Source organism: Hermetia illucens, chromosome 3 (genome assembly GCF_905115235.1).
Source record: "Hermetia illucens chromosome 3, iHerIll2.2.curated.20191125, whole genome shotgun sequence".
In the NCBI taxonomy this organism is placed as follows: Eukaryota; Metazoa; Arthropoda; class Insecta; order Diptera; family Stratiomyidae; genus Hermetia; species Hermetia illucens.
Window position 1 is genome coordinate 107,255,327 of NC_051851.1, and position 26,765 is coordinate 107,282,091.

Consider the following 26,765-nt stretch of genomic DNA (forward strand, 5'->3'; position numbering starts at 1 on the left):
AGTTTGTGAATGTACACTTATATATTAGAATAGAGAGAATACTGATTTGCGCCGTGGAATCGACCAAATATTTCCCAAAAGTTACGAAATATGTTTCCACTAAAAGGAATTCGACTTAGGGATTGAATTTTATAGAGGATGTTCACGAGAACGAAAATTAAGGACGAAAAAGTTCGAGTTGGAGAATAATTCGGCTTATAGAGGTTCGACGGTTTATGCTCGAGAAATGATTTATTCGTTGCCCCTTCACTAGCACTAGATTCACCCGGACTTAACTACTAGGCCGAGTGCCCGTAGTACAAAAATTCGACATTATCAGGAGCTAGAAAATTTGGGGATTAACAACCAAAGGAAAAGCATACCATGTTCTATTTTGATCAATTGATTTTTATTGTAACAATGAAATCTTTCACCGCTTTTTGTCCTTATGAATGCTTTACTTTTTATGGTTTTTCTCAGAAAATAAAATGCTAATACGAAAATATTTCTGGCAGAATAGGCGAAGTTAAAATTATTTTAAGGGTTTCTACTAACTAAAAAATACGTGTTTTCATTTCACATCACAAATTATCCACATTGAAGCATTATTGCAAATCTCTTCGAGCGTAGAACAGGAGATACGGTGTTACCATGATTTTCCGATTTGGCGACAACAACTCCTCAAATTCGCGTTGTGACATAACCTTAATTTTATCATCGTCACACATATACCAAGTTGACTGATTGTTCACCGATGATTTTGACTTGCCATTACTATTGCTATTATAACTAAGTGCATCACTATAACAACTTGCAGAACTAAATGCAGTTGAAGATTGATCATCCGTAGATTCTACATAGATGCCGTTTATGTTCATCGCGTTCGCCACACTTGACCCATTGTAGCTCGAACCGCCAACATTGGCATAATTTTTAATACGCAAACCGCAACAATTTAGACTAGCGCACGTCGTATTTATATTCAACTTCTCGACTCCATTTGTTATGGTTTTGTTGGACACTCCGTTAACGCTTTTTACTTGTTTACTCATATCACTACTACTTGAGGCCTTGCCACGACCAAATCTCATTTTTTTCATTAAGCCAATATTTTTCTCACTTGCGTTTGTAGTAACAACATGAGAGCAAGTATTGTTACTACTATTGTGATTGCTATTAACATTACCACACGAATTCAATGAGTTAAGTTGAGTTTCTCGTCTACGATCTTTGGGACAGTTAACATAATCGTTAGCTAAATCCAAGGAGCATGTATATGCGATATAATGTCCTACGGACATAGTAGCTCCAACGTGTGTTATGACACTATACAATTTATATACATGGTGTTTCTTGTTATCCGGTTGCTGACAACATTTTGCACAGAAACATTGGAGAGTAAAAGGTGTTGGAAGATAACTATTAATCTTTTCCATACCTCCAGAAAAGCGGTTTAACTGGATCATTAGCAATCGGGGGAGAACTTCGTAGGAAATCGACCGAATTGCTTCTGTATACCCTATGCACTGTTCGCAGCGATACTTATTTTCTCCGCGAAAATATTCCCGTGTTATGCAGGAATTCTGTAATTGGAGAACTTACTGTAATTTACCGATCTAAAGTTATTGAAATTATGATCTTACTTGAATGAAGAACTGGGATTTTTCACTGTTATCCACATTCTCGTATCCCGATATCGGGACAGCTATATCGATCATTGTCTCCTTTTGTTCAGTTATAGTTTCGCAACTTAAACACTTCGTCGTAGACACAGTGATCCCCTCAAAATCTTCCGTAAAGAAGTCCAAACCCAATTGCTTTATTTTTTCGTTTAGTCGCTCTCTATCTGTAGTTGTAATGTCATCATCAGTTATTATTGAGCTCAGACTATTCTTAATGGCTGAGTTTAGTGAATCTAACTGTGGACTGCTAATAAGATTTTCCTTGTGTGGGGAATTTAATCGTAAACCTTTCGGTTGTTTCGCATCCTCTTTCCGTTTTGATCTCCGAGAAAAAAACGATGTTTTTATAATACTAGATTCTCGTTCTCGCTCTTTACTTGGAGCTGATTGCATTGATTCAGCTTGTTCTGGAAGACTGTAAAGGAATTATCCGTTTGTTTTGAATATTGACTTTCATATAAATCTTTGGTATCCTAAACAACTTTGGACAAGAATTTTAGTATATCTTTAAAAAATCAAAGTGAGAACCAGGAAAATTCGTGTACGAAGAAACTTACCCATTTACGATTAAATCTGGACATTCAGAGACACATTTAATCAATGTTTGGCAGGTTTCCCGAATACTGTCAAGTACACACATGAGAAATTCATGGGCGTCTTGCTGCTGATTCCCTTCGAAAATTGTGCTGACTTCTTGGATAGCGCGGAGAAATGTGTCGGCATGAAAGGGTTCTGTAGACTCAATCAACTCATTCCTGTGCAAGTGTTGATACAATTCATGAAGCTTCTCAGTAGCAATCTAAAATTTAAAGTGTATTTAAAGAATTTTTAACGGAAATGAATTCAAACCTGTTGATTCGACTTGGGCATATCACTACTCGAATTTTCCATAGATGCCAAATCTTTACTACTCCAACTACGTACATTTTCAGTATGGATGCCTCCTATATTTCTTCCCAACGAAGAGCTTTTCACTCGCTTTCCGATTCTTTGATTAATATGCGAAAGATCTTCTACCAGATGATGCAAATTATGCAAGAAAAGTGGTGCAAAACGCAGCGTATATACCACTGAGTTAAGATAGCAAGTATTGCCTATATTACAAAGGGTAGCTATCATTGGCTGAGAATTAGGATAATATTGATTTCCTAAAGCCGAAGCATTTTCATCATTATGCAATCCTCTAGTAACGTATCCGTTTCCAACAGCACGGTCCTCAGATTGCAACCGAGGGTCATACACAGACATATTATCTGATTTATTTCGTTTGTTTCCTAGCGCCACTGCTGCTCTTAAGGTGCTATATTGATGCTTTCTTTTCGATCCGAGTATTACACTATCAGATCTGATAATTCTATAATTTTCATCGTTTTCTTCACTATCTCGAAGCTGTTGCCGCGTGGCTAGAGATAATTTACCAGCTTTACTCAATTTTATTTTTAAATCACTAGAAAAATCTCGTGCAACACTATTTGGAATATTTCCTATATACTTTTTGATACACAATTGTCCATAATTTAGTTTTGATTTAATCTCTTGCTTTTCTAGAATGTATTTTTGCTGGAAATTCCTCCGACGTCTAATACCCAATGACTTCCTTGATAATTTTAATCTATTAGCACGTTCCTTTCCTTTTAGTTTATCATCAAAAACTATTTGTATTTCTCGTACTGGGGATTGAGTTCTGCTATGAATTGCTTGAGTTGATCTAACTGGCAGAGTTAATGCTTCCGATAGTTGGTTCGCTTCATGGGACTCACAAGTGATGTTTATTTTTGATTGTGTTTCTTCACATTTTGGTAAATTCAACGTCTCTAATCTTACGTTTGTTATATCCACATCAGTAGTAACCCATTTTTTCTTTACAGTTGTTATTATTTTGTCCGACTTGAGTGAAAGCTTCTTATTGTCATAAGATGAAATTCTACGGAAATGGTTGCATACTAATGGTCCGAATTCTTCTTTAAGGAAAAGTTGATCTTTTTCACTTTTATCGGTGCTCGATTTATTTAAAACCAATTCGATTTCCTCTAAATTTGATTGCATCAACAGTATTGGCATGTTTCATCGGCCTGCAAGGAACAGTTTTCTATTATTTTATAAAAATTACTAGATCTTACTTCCGAGAGCGAATATAAAAGTATTCGTATTTACGAGTGTGAATACGATTTCGTTTGGATTCGTATTTCCAAGTGCGGATATGAGTGAGTGAGTATATAATGATCTGATCATGCTGTACTTAGGTACGAAGGAATCGGACTTAATATCTAATAAGAAATTAAAAGGCGTTGCAGGGGTAGACAAAAAGTATGTGCATACTTGTCACGCGACAATATAAGAGCTTACTTGCTAAGCAGACGGCAGATACCCTGAGTTATCCAGTTAAGAATATCGATGAGCATTGGGCCGCTGCACCAACTTTCACCATTCTACCAAAACAAAAATCTAAAATTATATTCATTCTGCAAACAAAAAAAAAAAAAATAAAAGTACACTAGCGAAATTTTTGTAGTTCACGAAAAAAATGTTTAAAAATTTTGCTATTTCTAGATGGTGATCCAAGAGAGTTCTATCTTTTTCTTTGTTCTGAAGGGTTGCTTAATCGACTAGTATATTGGTTGCGGATTAGAATTTAAAAGTTTATTCACAAGAAAATTTTGAAAATATCCTTTTCGGGGCGGCTCCATACAGATGTAACGATTTAAGAGGGTCATCTCGTGGGTCGGGTACGAGAAAGCGATTGTTTTGTCGTCAATTGTATCCAAATATAGTGGTGAAGTGAAGTGATATTTGGGCAAAGCGATTTTTCGCTATTCCAAGAAATTCGGAAATTTCAGTGTTGAATATGTAAAGTGTCATATTTCAGATTTACTGATACGAACGACATTCGAATGACTTCGCTAAAAGAGTGGAAATTCATGCCAAGGACTGTTTTTTTTGTTGTTTGAAGAAACCGAAGAACCAAGTATAGCAGATGACTGGTCAGTTAAAATTTTATTTATTTAATAATCATAATTTTCAAATGCGTTTTTCTCGAAATTGCATATTGCAAATCGAGTTCCACCGTAGCTCAAAATACAATGAAATTCTTTGTCATTTTCGCGATCTATTTAGAATATAGTTCTGCATTTCGCAAACTAGAATAATTGCGATCCATTGGGTCGTTTTTTAAGGTTTTGTGTGAAACAAAACCTTATTAGAATCGAGACGGTGTCTGTCTGTCTGTCACACCCGATTTATTCGGAAACGGCTAGACCGATTGTCACGAAAATTGGTGAGAGTATGTAATCTGGTGATCCCTTTACATGCAGTAAGTGGCGCCATCTTGTGTTAAGTTTAAGGGGGGGGGGCTCCCCGTACATGTGAATGGAGGGTGCAAATTTTTTTTTCACAGAATGTAGCCATGTAGGATATCAAATGAAAGGTCTCAATTAGTACTTTTCGAATCTGGTTCAATATTTGATATTAGATGAAACATAGGGGAGTGAGGGTTCAAAATATGACCCACAAAAAGTGTAACAGGTCTCGTTCTCAGAACCTATCCAACCGAAAAATCTGAAAAAAATCACAGTGGTGCATCTCTACAAAATCTAGGCCTCAAAATATATCCGGTTAAGTTAATAATAGTATATTTTAGAAATTTACCCGGCACCCCCCTTATGTTCATCCCAGAAGTATAAAATTTGACATGCCTGTAATGAAGAATATAATGCACAGTTTGGTCAAGTTTGAAGAAAATCCAACTATTATTAACAAAGTTATAGGGGGTGAAACTTTACAATTTTTTGTGAATTTCGTGCACTCTACAACCCGCATGACGTCATCATCACATATCAATTCGTCAATACCACAACGAAATGAATTCTTATGAATTGGGTCGTAGACAATTATTTTGTTTTAGTTTTTTAGTTATTTGTCAACCAGACATGTGTGTATGTAGGTATATAATATATGCGAGCTAATGAACTTTGCGGGTAGTGCCTAATTCAGATAGATAGATATAAGGCGTAAATCGGAAATATGGGTACGATAAATTTAGATACTTGCATATATGTGTACACTAGGTAAAAGGCAGTTTGTTTGTTTAGGGTGAGCGTGATATCTATGGCTCTAATATGTACGTATGTCTCGTAGTTTGGAAAAATATGAAGGATTATGTTGGATTTGTAGCTATATACGGACAGAAAAATGTGCGTCTCTTACATAAGATGAACACAAAACCTTTGTACCCGAAGCGCGAGCTTCCGGTATTCCGACTTGTTTTTATATGTTATTCTTTAACGTGTGAAAAAACATCAAAAAGTTTAACAAGACACCGAAAATTTACCTCAATATTTGTTTTCATTAATATGAGCAGGGCGGGTTTCCAACGGGTTCGAATTTCGAAAAAAAAAAAAAATTGCCAATATACTCTATGTATGCTCTAGATAAAATTTATGCAAAAATAAAAAAAATAATAACTCACACTCAAATGGATATTTCCACAAAAAGACAGGAATTATGTGAAAATGATTTTTTTTTTCCATTTTTCATATACAAAAACAATTGCTGTATAAATTATTAAAATCAAAATGAAATTGTTTTTGTTGTTATAATTTCAGAAATAAGTTAAATTGGACTAAATTAATTTTCTCCATTGACTTCGAAAAACAATTTCCGAGTCATGTCTGCCCCGGAAAGAAAGAATCCAGTCTGTCAAAGGAGACCGTCTTGGGTTTGTCACCGATGTCCAAACTGGAGGTGTGCTCACGATGTTCGAGGACTTTATAGGGACCTTCGTACGGTGGCTACAGCGGTCTCCGGGTGGGGCATTAGTCACCATCATCCCCAGGCGGTGGACCGCTGGCCGCACGTGACGAGATGGCGAAGGCGGCTTCAAGTTTCCCGTAGCAGGTGGGTTCTCACCATGCCGTCCTCCTTGTCGAGGAAAAAGTCGCCGGGGAGTTGTAAGTTCTCCCCGTACACCAGAGGCCAAGCAGAACGAAAGGCAATACCTGCGACCAGGACCGCCCGTCGCGCCCATAATAGCTGCCTTCAGTGCCCGATGTCAACGTTCTAGCATCCCATTGGACTGTAGATGGTATGCGGTTGCGTTGCAATCCAAGGAGCTTTCCGAGCTCTGAGAAAGAGGTGGACTCGCATTGCATTCTGTAATCTGTGGTGATTACGGCGGGAACACCAAAGCGCGGATTCCACTCTCGACAGAGGGCCTTACCACATGATTGTGCTGTAATGTCCTTCAGAGATATTGCCGCAGGCCACCGCGTAAACCGATTAATGATGATGAGGCAATACATGTAGCAGCGCGAGTCTCTCAAGGGCCTTCAAAGTGGTGTATGATGTGTAAGCGCTTTGTTGACTTAGGCAATACATTTATTTCCTTCCTAGCATAATCACCTTACACCTTTGGCATGTGATGCACTCTCTTGCCTAAGTATTCACCTCCTTGTTCATGGATGATCAGAAATATTTGTTGGAGACTAGCCGATTCGTTGTCCGAATGCCGTCGTGCGCAAGATCGTGGCCGAGCCTCTACAGAAGCCGACCGGGATATATGGCCTAGGTCTTTTTACGGAGATCTCGCAGCAGCGTGTCTGCGATATCTGAGGTATCGACAAACATGGGTAGAGGTGCATCTTGCTGAGGGAATGCCAGTATAGCGTCTACCAACTGTTGCTTGGTTATTTCAAAAGCCCATTAAGGCTTCTGGAGACCACATAGTCTCCCGCGATTCTTTGATTTTAGTACCAAACGGGAAGCCGTTAAGTGAAACCTGATGGTGACTTGCTGTGGGCATGAAACGACGGTAGACGTCATATCCAATAGTCTTTTAAGGCCTTTAACCGTTTTTAGTGGCAGAGTGTTGGCGATCGCTTATCGTCATTGGTCATAGAATGACATAGGAATTTCACCAGCCGCTGGAGAAATTTGTACTTTTCAACGTTCGGAATTAGTCCGTTGTCAAGGAGGCGTTGAATAATTTACTCGAAATGTGCGAAAAGCTGGCACTCTGTTGAATGAAGACATTCCACAGGGCAAAAGTCATCCATGTTAACTTGAAAAGTTTGAAAGCTGTGCAAATTGCTTTCTTTGCAATCTCTTTGAGAGCTACAGAGATTTGATGGTAAGTCTTGGCGAGATTCAAAGTCGATAGAACACGATAGTTTGCTAAATAATGCCCAAAGTTTTGGATGAGTAGAATGGAGTGCCGGTCATCTCACTTTTAGACGTCTATAATCCCCACAAGGTCGCTATTCGCCATTGGGCTTGGGGACCAGATGGAGTGGAGATACCCAATTGCCGAAATATAAGCGATATTGAGATTCCAAGTCTTGAATTTGCACAGAAGCGACAATCTGGAGGGTATTTCGGAGCCTAGGCACCATACAGTGGCAGCCTCCTGATTTTTTTCAGATTTTTCGGTTTGGTAGTTTCTGAGAACGGGTTCGATAAAAAAATTATCACTTTCAACCCCCCTCACTCCCGACCTTTCCAACAAATGTCAAATCCAAGACCGGCTTCGAAAAGTACTAATCGAGACCTTTGATTTGATACCCCACATGATTATATTTGATGAAAAAAAATTACACCCTCCTTTTGCGTGTATAGGTACCCCCCCCCTTAAATTCGACATAAAAGAAAGTAACTCACTGTATGCGTGAGCGTTCACAGTTCCCACCAAATTTGGTGTCAATCACTATAACCCTTTCCGAGAAAAATGCGTGTGACGGACATACAGACAGACAGACAGACAGTAAACCGATTTTAATAAGGTTTTGTGTTTACACAAAACCTTAAAAATGATGCTGTTTGCATAAGTTGAAATTTTCCCTGACGACCTAAGAGAGGCAAGGACATGTTGCTGCACATTGCGTAGACGTCGCCGCGTCCCCCAGTGAACTCAATTTTTTGGATATGCATGAAAAATGTTGGTATATTTAGTGGCCTGATCCGCAAACTTATGAAGACAACAGCGCACGCCGGAGTTCAATGGGAACCGCGGTTATTCGAACGCCCATTCCGACGGATACCTTCACGACCGCTCTCTCGAACGCAAAGAATTTACATCGGCTGCAATTGCGGCAATTTGCCTTCTCAGTTCTGCCATGTCAGCGGTTTCGCGCGATATCTACACGACCACAGGGCGCGCGTGCACCTCGTGGATTTGATGGTGGTGGATAAGCTGATCCTTTAGCCGAGTGTAGAAGCCATCGCGGTTAGGGCGGCAAAAGACCCTGCGACCTCCTTATTTACGCGTGACATGTCTACACCAAAAACGAGCGCCAGTAAAATGCCACGGGGTTATAAAAACCCCAGTAAGTTTGAACCGAGGAAAAACGACATTCCCTCATATAATTTTCTTCAAAATTTATGAGTTATGTGGATTCAGCCATAAAATCTAATGAGAAATGGAATAAAAGAAAAATGAATTCAAAGGGGCACGGTCGTTTTTGAAGAAATAGAAAACTAAATAATAAATATAATAATAATACATTCCATGCTGTTGCCACCCTCTGCATTATCCTCAGTAAAACAAAACAAGTCAGAAAACCGGAAACTGGACGCTTCAGGTATGAAGGGTTTTGTGTATTTCCTTTATAAGGACATTTGAGTGTGAATTTGTCCCATTAGTATGTGACACGTAATATACGCATATATCACTTTCCGATGATATTGACATTCAAAATTTTGAATTTCCAAAGAAGTGAAATTTTGATCTATTATAACTTTGTTAGTAATAGTGCGATTTCCACTCTACTTGGTAGGATCAAACTCTATATTATAGTCTACATTACTGAATTTCGTGGTGCTAGGATGAACTTAATGGGAATGCAAGCTAATTACTCAAAATTATAGCTATATATTATTATTAACTTTATTTGAAGAGATATCGATATGGACGGTACTTCGGAGCCTAGCCACTATACAGTGGCAGCCTTTTGATTTTTTTTCAGATTTTTCGTTTGGGCAGTTTCTGGGAATGGCTCCGTTAAATAAATGATCATTTTCGACCCCCCTAACTCCCCGCCTTCCCAAATGTCAAAACTAAGACCAGATCCAGAAAGTACTAATCGAGACCTTTCATTTGGTACACATGACTATATTTCGGTTATTTTAGGGTGTAGCGTATTGATTTTCTCCAGCATGGATGGTTATTTTAGCGTGCAGCGTGTTGATTTTATTCAGCATGGATAAAAAAAATCCTACCCAGCATGGATAAAAAATCAACACGCTACACCCTAAAATAATTTTCACTCATGAGATTGAAGTTAACAACCAATTGCCTTTCTTAGATTTATTAATCAAACGTCAAAACGGACAATTTTCTTTTTCTATTTTCAGGAAACCGACTAGCACTCAGCGTACAATCCGGGCCACTTCGTTCCACAGATATCAGCACAAAATGGCTGCCTATGGCACGATGATTCATAGCCTCCTAACAATTCCTCTCACAGAGAAAGACTACCGGAGCGAAAAACTCTACATCATGGACACTGCAAAGAACGTGTACACCAGCGCCACCATAGACACGATGATCAGGAGACACACATGAAGGTTAGAACGTAGTAATCTCACTACACTGTATACCCAATAATCGACCTCTACCGCTCTAAAACGATCAAGTGTCACCTTCTCAAATATGTCCAAGCACATCAAACGGACATTGAAAAGGTTTAATATACAGCTGGTACGATCAAGTCGTATCTACCAGTTAAAATCCCAGCTGGCTAGGGAAAAAGACCGAAAAACGATAGAGGAGATGAGTGGCATATATAAAATCGTTTGCTCAGATTGTCCGAAGGTGTATATCGGACTAATGAAAAGACTGGTAACTACCAGATTTAGAGAGCATACGAAGGGGGCAGAGTTGGCTGTCAAGTACTCCCGAAAACCTACAAAATCTACGGTAGCTAAATATATGGTGGAAGGGATTTGAAGGTTTTAAAGCAGGTAAGGGAAAGTAACCACCTGGATGCCTATCAAAACTTGTTCATTAGGAAACAACCGGTAGACACTAGGTTGAATTCAGATCTGGGTAATTGGGTATTGCTAGTTCCGCGCCATCTACCCGTCCGCATCCGCAGCATTCGAAATAAATTTCGAATGCTGCGGATACTGCCGCGCCACATCACTCCGCCCCCAGACGAAACCTAGGGGGCATCCGTCCTGACCAGAACGTGCGTGCATGTGTCCAGTTCCTTGGGCGAACAGGCAGGTGTGGGCGAGTGTCGAGTGGGTGGTGGCGCTTTGATGCGTCGGAGATTGTCCCTCAGCAGGCGCACTAACACCGACTCCGTGAGACCCGATCTCTTGTCGAAGACCGGATCGCTTGGGAGTCTTGGGTTCTCCCCGTATACCAGTTCCGCGGGGCTGGCAGCAAATTCCTTCGAGAGGCAAGACTTGAGTCCAGGACGCGTGCCATAATGGCGGTTTTCAGCGTCCGGTGCCAACGTTCTAGCATCCCATTGGATTGCGGGTGGTATGCAGTAGTCCGCTGGCGTTTAAAACCCAGGAGTTTGCCTAACTCCGAGAAAAGGGTGGATTCAAATTGCATTCCTTGGTCAGTGATGACCACTGCAGGGACGCCAAAGCGCGGTATCCACTCTCGGCAGAGGGCTTCGGCACAAGATTGCGCCGTAATGTCTTTCAGAGGTATTGCCTCAGGCCACCGCGTGAATCTGTCGATGATTGTGAGGCAATACCTGTAACCGTGCGAGTCTCGCAAAGGCCCTATTACGTCGAGGTGTATCGTGTGGAAACGCTTGGTAGTGCGGGGAAATGAGCCCACTTCTTTCCTTACATGCCTGGAGACTTTACACTTCTGGCATGCGATGCACTCTCTGGCCCAGGAATTGATATCCTTGTTCATGGAGGGCCAGAAGTATTTTCCGGTGACTAACAAATTTGTTGTCCTGATGCTGGGATGCGCCAAGTCGTGAACTGCGTGGAACACTTCCTTGCGAAATGTGGCTGGAATGTATGGCCGAGGTCCCTTTTCCGAGTCTTCGCAGCAGAGCGACAGGTTTGAGCCGAAGATGGGCAACTCCCGAAACTTATATTTGGGGTTGGATTTGAGGCTCTGAAGTGCTGCGTCATCCTCCTGCGCCTTGGCAATAGCCGAGAAATCGAGTGAGGCGAGGATGTTAACCTCGGAGACACGAGACAAAGCGTCAGCAACTATGTTGTCCTTGCCGGACACGTGCTGGATGTCTGACGTAAACTGGCTTATGAAGCTCAGGTGTCGAAGCTGACGAGGGGACGCTTTGTCGGGCTTTTGTTTCAAAGCATACGTGAGAGGCTTATGGTCCGTGAACACTGTGAAAGGCCTGCCTGCATCAACAAAAACGGCTAGGGGTGCATCTTGCAGAGGAAATGCCAATAGTGTAGCATCAGCCAGTTGCTGTCGGGATTTATCGAACGCGCGGACAGCCTCTTCAGACCACACAATCTCTCGTGTGTCTTTTGTTTTGGGGTCAGACAAGTACGCGTTCAAAACGGACGGGGGATGGGCGGCCTTGGGCAGGAAACGACGGTAGAAGTTTAGCATGCCCAAGAACCTCCTCAACTCCCTCACTGTCTTCGGACGCGGGAAGCTTGTAATTGCTTGCACCTTGTCTGGGTCGGGCTGTATTCCTTCAGGGGAAATGGAGTGGCCGAGGAATCTCACCTGTTTTTGAAGGAATTTGCATTTCTCAACGTTTAGGATTAAACCGGCCTCAAGGAGACGTTCAAAAATGCACTCTAGATGGGCTAAGTGCTCAGACTCAGTGGAAGAAGCGACCAAAACATCATCCAAATATACGAAACAGAAATCGAGGTTTCGCAGGACTGAGTGAATGAACCTTTGAAAGGTTTGCGCCGCATTGCACAGTCCGAAAGTCATTCGGGTGAACTCGAAGAGCCCAAAGGGTGTGCATATTGCGGTCTTTGGAATGTCTTCAGAAGCTACTGGGATTTGGTGGTAAGCCTTGGCTAAGTCCAAGGTCGAAAAGATGCGGCAATTCGCGAGGTGATGCGCAAAGTCGTGGATGAATGGAATTGGATATCGGTCAGGAACAGTCTGTGCATTTAGTCTTCTGTAATCCCCACAGGGGCGCCATTCGCCATTAGGCTTAGGTACCATATGTAATGGGGAAGACCAACAGCTGTTTGAGGGCCTGCAGATACCCTGTTGAACAAGTTGTTCAAATTCTTTCCGCGCAATAGCCAGTTTCTGGGGTGGTAGAGGACGCACCTTCGAGAAGATCGGGGAACCAGTAGTGTTAATGTGGTGCTGCACATTATACTTCACTGGTCTTGAGAGACTACACTCGGTAGTAATCTGGCTGAACTTTTGGAGGAGTGTCCGAACACGAGAGTCGGTGATGTCTTCCAAAAGAATGGACAGTTATAATCAGCGTTTATTCGAGAATTAGTTCCACTGAATAGTTAAAAATTGGATTATACTGCGCGTTCAAAGTACACTAATTGATTCTAGTTTCGGATTGGCGATTCACGACTGTATCCCGCAACGGCTGGAGACAGAAGAGACCGGCTTATTTCCATGCGGTTCTTTCTTTCCCAACCAACGGCACTTTCTCACCGCTAATTCTCCACTCCCGTGGCGAGTTCTAAAGTGAGTGGCGAGTTCCGCGCCATCTACCCGTCCGCATCCGCAACGTTCCCGCTCCCGTTGGTGAAAGGAATTCCCTGACTTGAAGGCTCCCAAAGCCGGGAGAGCGGGAGGGCTAGCCCGAAGTAATGTGTCAAACGGTTCCAGGCTAGTTCTCTGATGACAGGGAGGTGTTTAGTTGGTAGTCCGCCAGCGTGCTATTGCGGGAGTCCAACACTCTGTGCGTAAACGCATTCACCTACCCTACTCCAAAAAAAAAAAAAAAAAAAAAAATCCGCAACGTTCGAAATAAATTTCGAATGCTGCGGATCCTGTCGCGCCAGAAAATAAACCTCTTCTCGTTTTAGGATAGATAAATTAGCCATTAGAATGTAATTAAATATTTATTCTTTTACAGGACCTAGATATAAGTTTTTTAAAATTCTGATTTAGCTATAATTTTAATATTATAATATATAGTATAGATTTAGACTAGTATAAATACAACGCGGATAAGAGCGGAAAAGCAGCGATATGGACATGCGGAAATCGAGCCATAGAAGAAACCACGAACATTTTCGAGAGTGGCTTCACTAGAGCAAAAATAGGCGGAATATCTATTTATGGCTGTTATGCGGCTCCAAGCGCCTCCATTCTTGGTGGAGAGGCTAAGAATGGATGCAAACGACCATAACCCTAAGATAGTGGCTGGCGAATGGGGCAGCCGAGAAACGAACGCAAAAGGACGTATATTACTCGAAGCTCTTTCTCATCTGAATCTTGTAATTGCTAACACTGAATGCGTGAACACTTCCCGAAAGAGAAAAATCGAGTCCATGATAGATGTCACTTTTGTTGGCGATGTTCTAGCTAAGGACCTCCAGTGGTATGTTAGTGAAGAATATACACTTAGCGACCGCCAGGCCATCATTTTTGAAATCATGCATGGAACACGAATGAAATGGTCCCGGGCAAGAGCTGAAAGGTGGGCAGCTAATGGGTTTGACGAGTAGATTTTTGAAGAAGTTCCTCTTTCACACGGTCAAACGCTTTCTCTTGATCCAGAAATGCAATGTAAAGTGGGCGAAGCTAATAGGTTTGACGAGGAGATTTTCGAAGAAGTTCTTCTTTCACACGGTCCAACGCTTTCTCTAGATCCAGAAATGCAATGTAAAGTGGGCGAAGCTTCTCACGGTGTTTCTCCATGAGTAACCGCGCAGCGTGTATTGCGTCAGTAGTTCCGCGGTTTTGACAAATCCGGCTTGATTCACGGTTATTTCAAAGATTTCGCGAATACGGTTGTCAAGAATGCGTTCAAAAATCTTCATGGTATGGGAAAGTAACCGGATCGGACGGTAATTTGAACATTCTGCTGGACTACCTTTTTTTTCATATTGGAATAGTGGTACTTTCTTGCCAGTCAGATGGTGTCCTTCCTTCCTGAATAACCCCATTAAATGATTCACTGAGAGAAAGTGTTGGGTCCCAGCTCTTCGCTTTCCAGAGCTCAGATGCGATATCCTCAGGGTAGATTTCTAAAATGTAGAAATATACTATTATTACCTTTATTTGTGCAGATATCGGAACCGGATATATTTTGAGGCCTAGATTTCGTAGAGATGCACCACCATGACTTTTTTCAGATTGTTCGATTGGATAGGTTCTGAGAACGAGACCTGTTACACTTTTTGGGTGTCATATTTTGAGCCCTCACTCACCTATGTTTCACACAATATCAAATATTGAACCAGTTTCGAAAAGTACTATATGAGAAGTTTCATTTGATATGCCACATGGCTACATTATGCGAAAAAAAAATTGCACCCTCCATTCACATGAATGGAAGCCCTCCTTTAAACTTAACACAAGATGACGCCACTGCATGTAAAGGGAACACCAGATTACATACTCTCACCAATTTTCGTGACAATCGGTCTAGCCGTTTCCGAATAAATCCAGTGTGACAGACAGACACCGTCTCGATTCTAATAAGGTTTTGTTTCACACAAAACCTTAAAAATGATACCCCGCTTTCGCATGTATGGCGAAAATGTTTCGAGCAGATTTCAGTGGAAGAATTTGTTCATCTTCCACTTCCAAAAACATAGCTGGCTGCGCGACTGAACTCGATCAAGCAATAAAACGAATGAAATTTGGGAAAGCAACAAGACCTGACGACATCGCTAAAATTACCGCCCCAAACCATGAACATTTTTGGACACATTCTTGACAACCATAATCGCGAAATCGTTCAAACAATCGTGAATCAAGTTGGGCTTTTACTCTTACACGATTCGTTGAACTAATGGCGTGACACGCCTTGATCATATATGAAATAAAGATATTCGCGATTGTGTGAAACAAAACCTGATTAGAATCGATTCGATGTCTGTTTATCTGTTGCACCCGATTTACTTGGAAACGAGTAATTGCCACGAAATTCGGTGAGAGGGTGTGTTCTGTGAATCCCTTTACATACAGCAAGTGGCGCCATTTTGTGTTGAGTTTGAGGGGGAGGGGCGCTTCTCATACATGCGAAAGGGGAGTGTAAATTTGTTTACCGAATATATTCATATGGGGTATCAAATGAGAGAGCTCAGTTAGTACTTTTCTTATTTCTGGTATTGGTTGAAGCTTAGGGGAGTGAGGGCTCAAAATGTGTGCCCCAAAAAGTGAAACAGGTCCCCAATAACCGAAAATCTGAAAAAAAATTCACAATGATGCAAAATCTAGATCTCAAAATACATCCCACTTCAATATCTGGCTAAATAAAGTTAATAATAGCATATGGCTATATTTTATAAATTTTCCCGAAAAGTTCATGGTAGAAGTATGAAATTTGATAAATTTATAATGCATAATTTTGGAAGTTTGGAGAAAATCCAACTATTTATTAATAAAGTTATAGAAGGTCAAAATTGTGTATTTTACATGAATTTACCGCACTCTAAGACGTGTATAACGTCATCATTAATTAAAGTAAACTCATATGAACGGCAGAGTTTTTGTTTGAAAATACACATGTATACAAGGAATATTTTGAATTGGAGGTATATGTAAATGGGAAAGATGAACACAAAACCTTTATATCCGAAGCGTCCAGCTTTCGGTATTCCGACTTGTTTCCAAATTTCTGGGTTGGAGAGTTTCCGAAAAATGCGAAAGGAAAGTGCACATTTTTTCCACAGAATATGACCATGTGGGATATTAAATGAAAGGGCTCAATTAGTACTTTTCTAAACTGCTTATATTTTTCATATTGAACGGAGCATATGGGAGTTAGCGTTCAAAATGTGGGCCACGAAAAGTGAAATAGGTCTCGTTCTCACAATTTATCCAACCGAAAATTTGAAAAAAGTCACAATGAGGCATCTGTATAAAATCTAGGCCTCAAAATACATCACATTCCCATATCTTCTTAAATAAAGTTAATAATAGCATATTATCATATTTTAGAAATAAAAGAACATGTATGATGTCATCATATAAAGTGAACTGAGCTGCGGGTCACAAGAGTTTTCCTTTTTTAGCTTTTCTTTAGTTTATATATCAGTATCAATTATTCGAAGCAGACATATATATGTGTATATGCAAATGAAGTTTGCGGGTAGTATTCAATTCAATATGTACGTAAGTATGTAAGTTAATACCAGCGGATATTGAGATACTTGTGATCAATTGCGTACCACCTTAACTGACATATCTGCCAATATTTTAGCGCCAGTGCGCCATTAGTATCTGCAGGCGTCTATTTCCATCAGTCAACTTTTCACCTTTTGTCGCATTTCAACATGCATAGTTTTGTTGAGCAAAGAGTTTATTTGCATTTTTATGTTGCTAACGAAATTTCATATACTGATGCATTGAAAATGTTGCAAAAAGCCTTTGGAGGAACAGCTCTGTTGAAAACTCCGACATACGAGTGATATATAATAATGGCCGTACAGTGGTAGAGGGTTTGCCTCGTTTCAGATACCGACGAAAAAGTGGGAGAAATGTTACACGAAAATCGCCATGGGATACATATGGAACCACTCAGCACATTGTGGTGGAAAATTTGCGTATGAGACATGCCGCATCCCGCTCCTCTCGAATTTTGCGCCAAATAAACATCGAGAGACGGTTGCTGAGGACATGATATCTGAAAGGAATAATGGGACGACCTTCATGAAACGCATAATTACTGATGATGAGACGTGATGAGTCGACATGGAGACAAGTCAACAATCGACAGAAACTTCGAAGGAGAGTCGAAGCCGATCAAGCAGAATACGACGAACGAACTTAAGGTCATCCTTTTAGTAATCTACCAGCGGTGCATGCACGAGTGAATGAAATGCCAGCACAGTCTTCCTTCAGATATAGCATTCATCTGAAGCAAGAGGATAAAATAAATTTGTCTGAAAATTAAGTCCTTTTTGTTTTATTTACAAATTCCCAATAATTTTTGATCATAGGATATATCGACTTATCAAAAGTCGGCACCAACGCACACAGGATATCGAAAATTTCTGTAGTGCTAATGATAAGAATATTAGACGAGATTTCAGTAGAAGTCTCCTATTACTCCCTGTAAGCACTGCGAAATTTGGGGAAATTCTACCCAACAGTGCCACGGAAGTTGTAGAAGCATCCAAATGAATGTAATTGGATGAAGCAACAGGACCTGACCACATCGCATCTGCACTCACGAAATCGAATAGCTGAGACCTCACACTTTGACTCAGTGAGTTCTTCAATCTGTTATTAAGGAGGCTAGAACATCATCTAAATGGCAAAAAAGCACGATCGTTTCAATATGGAAAAAGGAAGGCACTCCAGCAGAATTGTTCATTGAATTTGAACTGCATTCGCGTCATTGTTCATTGAATTTGAACTGAAAAGAGTTATTGATCCCAGTGAAATAGGCACAATCATTTCCAGTGCAGTGAACTGCACTATGAAATAACATCCTGCATCAGCGCAATTTGTCTTATCTTCCTACATTTTATAATGACTTTATTGCTGTCACAAAACGACTATGTCCTGATAAAACGGCAACATTTTACCATCGTCACTGATTGCAAAGTCGCTCCCTATGACACCATCGCACCTCAACATCCACCGTTGATTGCCGTCTTGCGAATCAAGCCGCCGATAAAACAGCCGGACATTAAATGGTAGCGATTCCATGAGAGGAAAGAGGAAATGATCCCGCTTAGGTGATTACCAAGCATTACGTGGCAATGTGGAAGAATCGAGGAAATAAGTAAAGACAAGTTCCACAACTTATCTGGCATAATACCTAATACCAGAGGAACCCGTTCGGGTTAATTGCTCTATAATGATCCGAAAAGTGGCAAGTTTATCAAAACCATTTCGTATCTCTGTCGGTGTTCATCAAGGAAGCGCCCTCTCACCACTCCCTTTTGTTTGTGTTATGGACACTGTCACACGGGGCATCCAAGGTCTAGTGCCCTATAGACTGTTTTATGCAGATGATGTTTTCCTGGCGTCTCATAGCAAAAGTGATTTCGAGCAACTTGTTCAAAAATGGAATGATCGTCTCATGCAACACGGTATCAGATTGAATCTGAATAAAAGGGATTTCTTGACGACCGGTCCCCACCTTATGAAATTGCTTTACGCATTAGCGCAAACTGGATAAGTGTCGATCCACAGCTGGTGTTCTTTGCGATTGACATATAAACGAAGGTCTCAAATCTCAAACGGCTCTTTCGTCCTCTATGGTTCCGAGTGTTGGCCAACTATAAAAGACAATGACATGGTAATGGAGACGAAGATGCTGCGTTGGATTAGCAGTGTGACAGGCCTTGATCACAGCCGAAATGAGGATGTCCGCGATCGGTATGGAGTTACACCGATCGTGGGAAAATTGCGAGGGAGACGTCTTTGACGATACGATCATGTAATTCGCGTTAGCAAGAATTCACTTGCCAAGATTGGTTTGAACATCGAAGTCGATGATAAGCGACCAAAGGCTGGCCGAAACAACGGTGGCTTAAAACGCTGGATGAAGATTTGAAGGCTTCGCGACTACATCCACATCAGGCCCTTCATCATCATCAACGGCGCAACAACCGGTATCCGGTCTAGGCCTGCCTTAATAAGGAACTCCAGACATCCCGGTTTTGCGCCGAGGTCCACCAATTCGATATCCCTAAAAGCTGTCTGGCGTCCTGACCTACGCCATCGCTCCATCTTAGGCAGGGTCTGCCTCGTCTTCTTTTTCTACCATAGATATTGCCCTTATAGATTTTCCGGGTGGGATCATCCTCATCCATACGGATTAAGTGACCCGCCCACCGTAACCTATTGAGCCGGATTTTATCCACAACCGGACGGTCATGGTATCGCTCATAGATTTCGTCATTGTGTAGGCTACGGAATCGTCCATCCTCATGTAGGGGGCCAAAAATTCTTCGGAGGATTCTTCTCTCGAACGCGGCCAAGAGTTCGCAATTTTTCTTGCTAAGAACCCAAGTTTCCGAGGAATACATGAGGACTGGCAAGATCATTGTCTTGTACAGTAAGAGCTTTGACCCTATGGTGAGACTTTTCGAGGGGAACAGTCTTTGTAAGCTGAAATAGGCTCTGTTGGCTGACAACAACCGTGTGCGGATTTCATCATCGTAGTTGTTATCGGTTGTGATTTTCGACCCTAGATAGGAGAAATTGTCAACGGTCTCAAAGTTGTATTCTCCTATCCTTATGCTTCTTCGTGTTTGTGTTTGACCAGTGCGGTTTGATGTTGTTGGTTGATTCGTCTTCGGTGCTGACATTGCCACCATATATTTTGTCTTGCCTTCATTGATGTGCAGCCCAAGATCTCGCGCCGATTGCCGCCTGCTCGATCTGGATGAAGGCAGTTTGTACGTCTCGGGTGGTTCTTCCCATGATGTCGATATCGTCAGCATAGGTCAGTAGTTGGGTGGACTTGAAGAGGATCGTACCTCTTGCATTTACCTCAGCATCACGGATCACTTTCTCGAGGGCCAGGTTAAAGAGGACGCATGATAGCGCATCCCCTTGTCGTAGACCGTTGTTGATGTCGAATGGTCTTGAGAGGGATCCTGCTGCTTTTATCTGGCCTCGCACATTGGTCAGGGTCAGCCTAGTCAGTCTTATTAATTTCGTCGGGATACCGAATTCTCTCATGGCCGTATACAGTTTTACCCTGGCTATGCTATCATAGGCGGCTATAAAGTCTATGAACAGATGGTGCAACTGTTGTCCATATTCCAACAGTTTTCCCATCGCTTGCCGCAGAGAGAAAATCTGATCTGTTGCTGATTTGCCTGGAGTGAAGCTTCTTTGGTATGGGCCAATGATGTTCTGGGCGTATGGGGCTATCCGGCCTAGCAAGATAGTGGAGAATATCTTATAGATGGTACTCAGCAACATGATACCTCTACAATTGCTGCACCGTGTGATATCTCCCATTTTATGTATGAGGCAGATAATGCCTCATTGCCAATCGTCAGGCATTAATTCGCTGTCCCATACCTTGAGCACAAGTTGATGAATCACTTGGTATAACTGGTCGCCTCCATATTTAACCAATTCGGCTGTAATTCCATCGGCTCCTGGCGACTTATGTTTTTCTAACCGATGAATTGCACGGACTGTTTCTTCTAAACTTGATGGTGGCAGTATTTGTCCGTCGTCTTCAGTTGGCGGGACCTCTAACTCGCCGATGTTCTGGTTGTTCGGTAGCTCATCGAAGTACTCAACCCATCGTTCTAATATACCCATTCTGTCGGAAATCAGATTTCCCTCTTTGTCTCGGCAGGATGAGCATCGAGGTGTATAAGGCTTCATCTTGCTGACTTGTCGGTAAAACTTCCGCGCCTGATGCGGTTGCTCTCTGTACTTTTCTAGTTTACAGACTTGCTGGTTCTCCCAGGCTTCCATTTTTCGTCTGTGAAGTCGCTTCTCCGCTCGACGGAGTTCGTGATAAGTCTCTGCGCGTGCCCGCGTTCTTTGAGAATGCAACATTACTCGGTATGCGGCATTCTTCCGTTCCGTTGCTAGCTTACATTTATCGTCAAACCAGCCGTTCCGACTCCTTTTGCGGCTGGGGCCAAGTATGTTTGTGGCCGTATCCATGATAACGTCCTTCAGGTGATTGTGAAGATCATTTGTTGATGCTTCATCTCCAGGTCCTCTGTTGACTGCGACTATTCCGGCATCCATTTCCCTCTTATAGGTGTCGCGGAGGGTTGTGTTGTGGATCGCTTCAGTGTTCATTCTCACCTGATTGTCAGAGGGGATTGTAGGTGGTATTGTTATTCGAGCTCGGAGCACCATGCCAACGAGATAATGATCCGAGTCTATATTGGCAACCCTATATGTTCTGACAATCATCAAGGCTGAGAGGTGGCGGCGTTCGATCAACACGTGGTCAATTTGGTTGAAAGTGGTCCCGTCTGGAGAGGCCCAAGTATGTTTGTGGACCGCTTTCTGCGCAAACCAGGTACTTCCAACAACAATTTCGTGTGACCCTGCTAATTGAATAGTCCGCAGTCCGTTATCATTTGTTTTTTCGTGTAAGCTATGGGAGCGAACGTATCGCCTGAATACGGGCTCCTTCCCTACTTGGCTGTTAAAATCTCCAAGTATGATTTTGATATCATGTCTGGGACAGGCTTCGAGGGTTCGTTCTACTGCCTCGTAGAAGGTATCCGTCTCCGACTCTGCAGTCTCCTCTGTAGGGGCGTGAACGTTTATGAGGCTTATATTTCTAAACTTGCCTCGCAAGCGCAGAGTGCATAGCCGTTCGCTTATATTTTCAAAGCCGATAACAGCAGGTTTCATTTTTTAGCTAACTAAGAAACCTACTCCGAGCACATGGTTTACTGGATGACCGCTATAATATATGATGTAGTGGCTCTTCTCCAGGAAACCGGTCCCTGTCCATCGCATCTCTTGTAACGCTGTTATATCAGCCCTATATTGGGACAGGGTATCGGCTAGCTGCTCATCAGCTTCATCTCTGTACAGGGAGCGCACGTTCCATGAGAAAATGCGCAAATCGTTATTCGGTTGTCGTTGCCGGGTCCGTCGTTTTAAAATCCGTCCTGTCCGAGGCTCCTGTTGTGGCTTCGTAACAAGTTGTTTTCCGTGTAGGGTTGTCAGCCCTACCCAATCCCCAACCTGGAGGACCAGTTGGTACAATTTGTCCCGTTTTTAGGCGTGGGAAACTCGCCTTCATCCTTCTCCGTCTGCAGCTTTTCGTTAAGAAAGAGCTCCCAGCGGTCACCTCGTGGAGCTGGAGATAGGGTTTGGTAGTAGAGGTGTTGGTTCAGCAGGCATTTCCCAGGTTTTATGCTCCACCGTGAGTATCAATGCACGTTTCACCCTGGGACCTATACTACCCTTTGACAGGCCCTTGATAAAATAAAATAGCGGAACCGAACACGACGAGACAACCTCGCCTGAGCGGGACATTAAAGAAAAAGAAGAAATAGATTCTACTCCATTGGGTTGTTAACTTAGTTAATATCATTGTATATCATTTTTCGATTCGTACATAGCGAAAAATTCAAAAGATTCCGGGATATATGTATTTCCAAAGTCCAACTTCAACGTTCATATGAGTTAGCTATATGCGCAGATGGCGTTATACATGTCTTAGAGCGCGATAAATTTACGTGAAATATACACTTTTGACCTTCTATGTGATTTTTTTTAGATTTTTCGATTGAATAGGTTCGGAGAGCGAGACCTGTAGTATTTTCGGGGCATACATTTCGAGCCCCAAGTCCCCTATGTTTCACCCAGCATTAGAAAGAAAGGCAGGAAGAAAAGTACTAATCGAACCCTTTCATTTAATACTCCATATGACCATATTCTGCGAAAAAATGTTACACCACCCTTTGACATGTGACTCTTTAAACCGAGTGCATGTTGTTGTATGTAAAGGGAATCACAGACTCACTTTCTCACCAAATTTCATGACAACAGCTTCAGCTGTTTCCGAGAAAATCGGGTATGACAGACAGAGAGACGCACAAACATTGACTCGATTCTAATAAGGTTTTGTTTCACATAAAACCTTACAAAGTGCATGACTAGAGATTTTTATTGTGATCAGCCTTCCGATACAGATTCGCATTTTTTCACAATTACCAAAGATTGAAGAAATTTCCTCTTCTTCTTTAACCTTTCTCCCGTTTCCCTTGTTATGAGGCCTGGTCTGGCTGAAGTCAAGGGATTTTCAAGTGCCCAAATCGGGGCAAACGCACTACCTGTAACATGGTCAGCTGTGTAATGGCACTTTTACAGATCGAGAGAGATTCACTCTTAAATCTTTATAAATGGGGTGGCTATTGGTGTGATCATGTTGGTAACATTGTACTAAAAATTGTTTAGTGAGCAGGTTATTGGGGTTCATTATTGGGCATATTTGTATTGGTAAATATGAATACAAATAAATTGGTACGATGATTTTGTATATGAATATTTGCCGATTCGAATACGTGAATATTTTCGTAATTACAGAAATGAATATGAATACTTCTACGTCCGAAAGTAAATATAGGCGTATTTGTATTTACGAGTGTGAATACGAATTCTGTTGGATTAATACTTCTAAGTCCGAATACGAATTTAGTTGTATTGAAATGTTAGTTTTCCCCTGGCTAACGAATATGAGCGCTCTAATGATTTGATCATGTTGTACTTAGTCATGGAGGAGACGGACTCGATATCTAATAACAAAATTAAAAGGCGTTGCAGGTGTAGACAAAAAAGTATGCGCATATAAACTCGAAAGATATTTCGAAGTCTGAAGAATTGTTTTGTGAAGAGAAAGCACTTGAAAGCAAAGTCATCTTCATTACTTGTGTTAGGTAAATGTCTGTATCTGTATCAGACATCAGATAGACAAATGTCTCTGTCAGACCAATGTCTGAGACTGCCTCAGCTTGATTTCTGTTTCAATATCAGACAAATGTCTGAGTCCGTCTCAGAGAGTCTGTATCAGACAGATGTCTGCGTCTGAAGGAAACAGGTAGTTGGGCAATTAACTCACACAATACGTGCATGTAAACAATAGCCACTTACGAAATACGATTCAGACTCATTCATAGCCGAATGGTATCCGACATCCATTCACGATGTAATTTCCTACGCCAACAGTGAGATTTGAACCGTGACTTTCTGCTACCAGAACAGAATGCTCTAACTACTGCCATCCGGACACGTGTGTGATAAACTGACTGTTAAAGTAACAACTGCGTCTATTGTAGTCGCATTCCATTTATATTTTCTATGCTCGGTTATATCAGAAATCAAGTCGGGTTGATTTCCCGGAGACTGCCTGTTTCGCCTGACAATGAAAAAAATTGATGATTGAAATGAAAAAAATCTTGGGAGTTTGTGGTGATAGCTCCCGGTGCTGAGGGCCGAATTGACATTCAGTATGCAATCGAAATACGTTATCTGTCCACAATTGTCCACTATTGATGTGAAATAATCTTGCTATCTATTTAGGGTGGCACTCTTAGTTATTGGAGTTGATGACATATACCTGTGAGCTAATAGGTATGATAGTCGATAATACATAGTTGATGTTGCCTACTTTTACACTGGTTTCAAGTGAAAAGAGAATTTCCTTGCCTATATTAATTGAGGATGGAGCAGCTTCTAAGATGATACCAATATTCTAAGCGAGACAGCGTTTGGATGAATGATGTCTTTGTATAGCGCTGTGCATTTAGTGCGGCAAAATACCTGCAAAATCAAAATGCGTTGGCCTCAGTATAAAACTACTCAATGAACAATTAAATTAAGTGATATTCCCGGAGGGTTGCATTCTGTGCTTTAGAGCTTCTGTAGTTATAACTTAGAGTTCTGTAATTATTCAAATATTTTCTAAGTAAATTTTTTTTTCTTCTCAGTAATTGTTTTATTCGCAAGTTACCTATTGGGGTCAAGCTGTGAACTGCAGGATTTACTGACACGGAATATAGCTGCCTGGGACCAACCTATTACTCTCTGGGAGTGAGCTGTCTTTCTTCTAGGGTGATGTGTGGGCTAAGCCAAGACTCTCGTCTATCAAGACCTTTAATGAGTGGTGATAACCACACTCGTACAGAGTGTGTGTGACCCTACCATTAACAAAACGCTACGGATCTAGACTGGGAAGTTGAAAATACCTCCCCAATCCAGGGTGTCATGCGAACCGTGGCCATTGAATTGTTTGAAGTCGGCGGTAACTGCCTGAAATCGGAAGAGGCCCTTAAGAAGGCTCAGGACAGACCGAAGTCATCTTTATCGGAGCCAGGAAAGGGGGCGGGACAGAGATTAGCTCGCATGAGGAGAATGCTCCCAAAAAACCTAAATCTATATTCAAGGGGGGAAAAAAACCCGGGTTTAGCTATGCTAGTACGGTCAAGGGCATTCGACTGGGCATATTGCTAAAACATTTCCCTGACAATTCCTCACTCATGAGGAGTAGGAAACTATCAAAGACCTTGGTGTCAGGCAGATCTACAAGAGATGGACTGCGAAACTTGCGTTCACCGGGATACGCTTCAACCAGGTCACATATTGGGAGTGCGCGACGGAGAACATTCCCGTGGCTTAGGACCATAGTTCCTAAATTGCCAGGCTGGGAAGGAGAAGAGCTGTCGACATGTGCTGGGGATGATATACCAGGGGTAAGTGTAAACTCCTCACGATCGGGGTTGATAGAGGTAATCAAACGTCGGAGTTGCCATATCAACTATCGTTTTGGCAACATACCGAGAGAAACACCGGATGGAAAGTATACCGAGGTTCCAAGAAATCTCGGATGCCATAGAGGCGGAAAGGAATGGATCAGTCAGGTAATGAGAGCTGCTGCCCAGTGAAGAGTAGAAGCTGGACGACCTATAACTAGATCTTCTAGGGCTTAGGATGGGCAACGACGTGCAGGAAAGTGCCATGTCAGAGGAGGAGAGTAATATTCCGACAGTGGAGAAGAGCTGCAAACAACAAAGGAGTCAATGTTCAGCACTAAGAAAGCTCAGATAAACCTCCACCATGCGAAAGCTGCATCTGCGACAAATGCAAGGGATGTCCAGGAGAAATTTATAATATATATGTCTTTCAGAGTTCCTGGCCGGGGACCTTGAGGCTATTTGAGTCTCACTGGAAGCCAGGGGAAGCACTTGAGAGGCAGTCGCGGTATCGGGCTACTTTCCAAAAGACGACATCCGAGTCCCACAGGAGCTAGTCGCTAAACTGTGAAGTACTGTGAGAAGAGGGTGTTACCACTTCTCCTCGACTGCGATGCCAACCCCATCACGAAGTCTAGGGACACCAACCGAAAAGGTGAGTTAGAAATATATAACATAGGGACACGGTCAAGAATTGGAGGGTGTCGGATGAGCCCTCTATGTCTGATCACAGAATAAACAGATTCGACATTCAGGGCAACTGCGAAATAAAAAGAATAATAAGGAATCCCAGGAGAAGAGGCGAAAGAGGCAACGAGGGCTGACATACCCGATGTGACACCGGGG

The 26,765-nt window shown here is 41.9% G+C and overlaps 1 protein-coding gene across 3 annotated transcripts in view; it reads right to left on the reverse strand.

Annotated features, from left to right (window-relative positions):
- Window positions 1-366: 366 nt before the first annotated feature.
- LOC119651294 (ubiquitin carboxyl-terminal hydrolase 1) overlaps window positions 367-26,765 on the reverse strand; it is a 34,238-nt gene continuing 7,839 nt past the window's right edge. Inside the window, exons 2-6 of one of the 3 annotated variants that reach the window (XM_038054815.1) lie at window positions 4,008-4,090; window positions 2,511-3,733; window positions 2,219-2,460; window positions 1,623-2,076; window positions 367-1,562 (exon numbers count right to left, since the gene is read on the reverse strand). In XM_038054815.1, the coding sequence (XP_037910743.1) occupies window positions 585-1,562; window positions 1,623-2,076; window positions 2,219-2,460; window positions 2,511-3,722 (2,886 nt within the window). In that variant the 5' untranslated portion in view covers window positions 3,723-3,733; window positions 4,008-4,090 and the 3' untranslated portion in view covers window positions 367-584. Of the gene's footprint in view, window positions 1,563-1,622; window positions 2,077-2,218; window positions 2,461-2,510; window positions 3,734-4,007; window positions 4,102-26,765 lie in introns of those variants that run through there. The other 2 variants (XM_038054814.1, XM_038054813.1) reach the window with 2 other exon arrangements.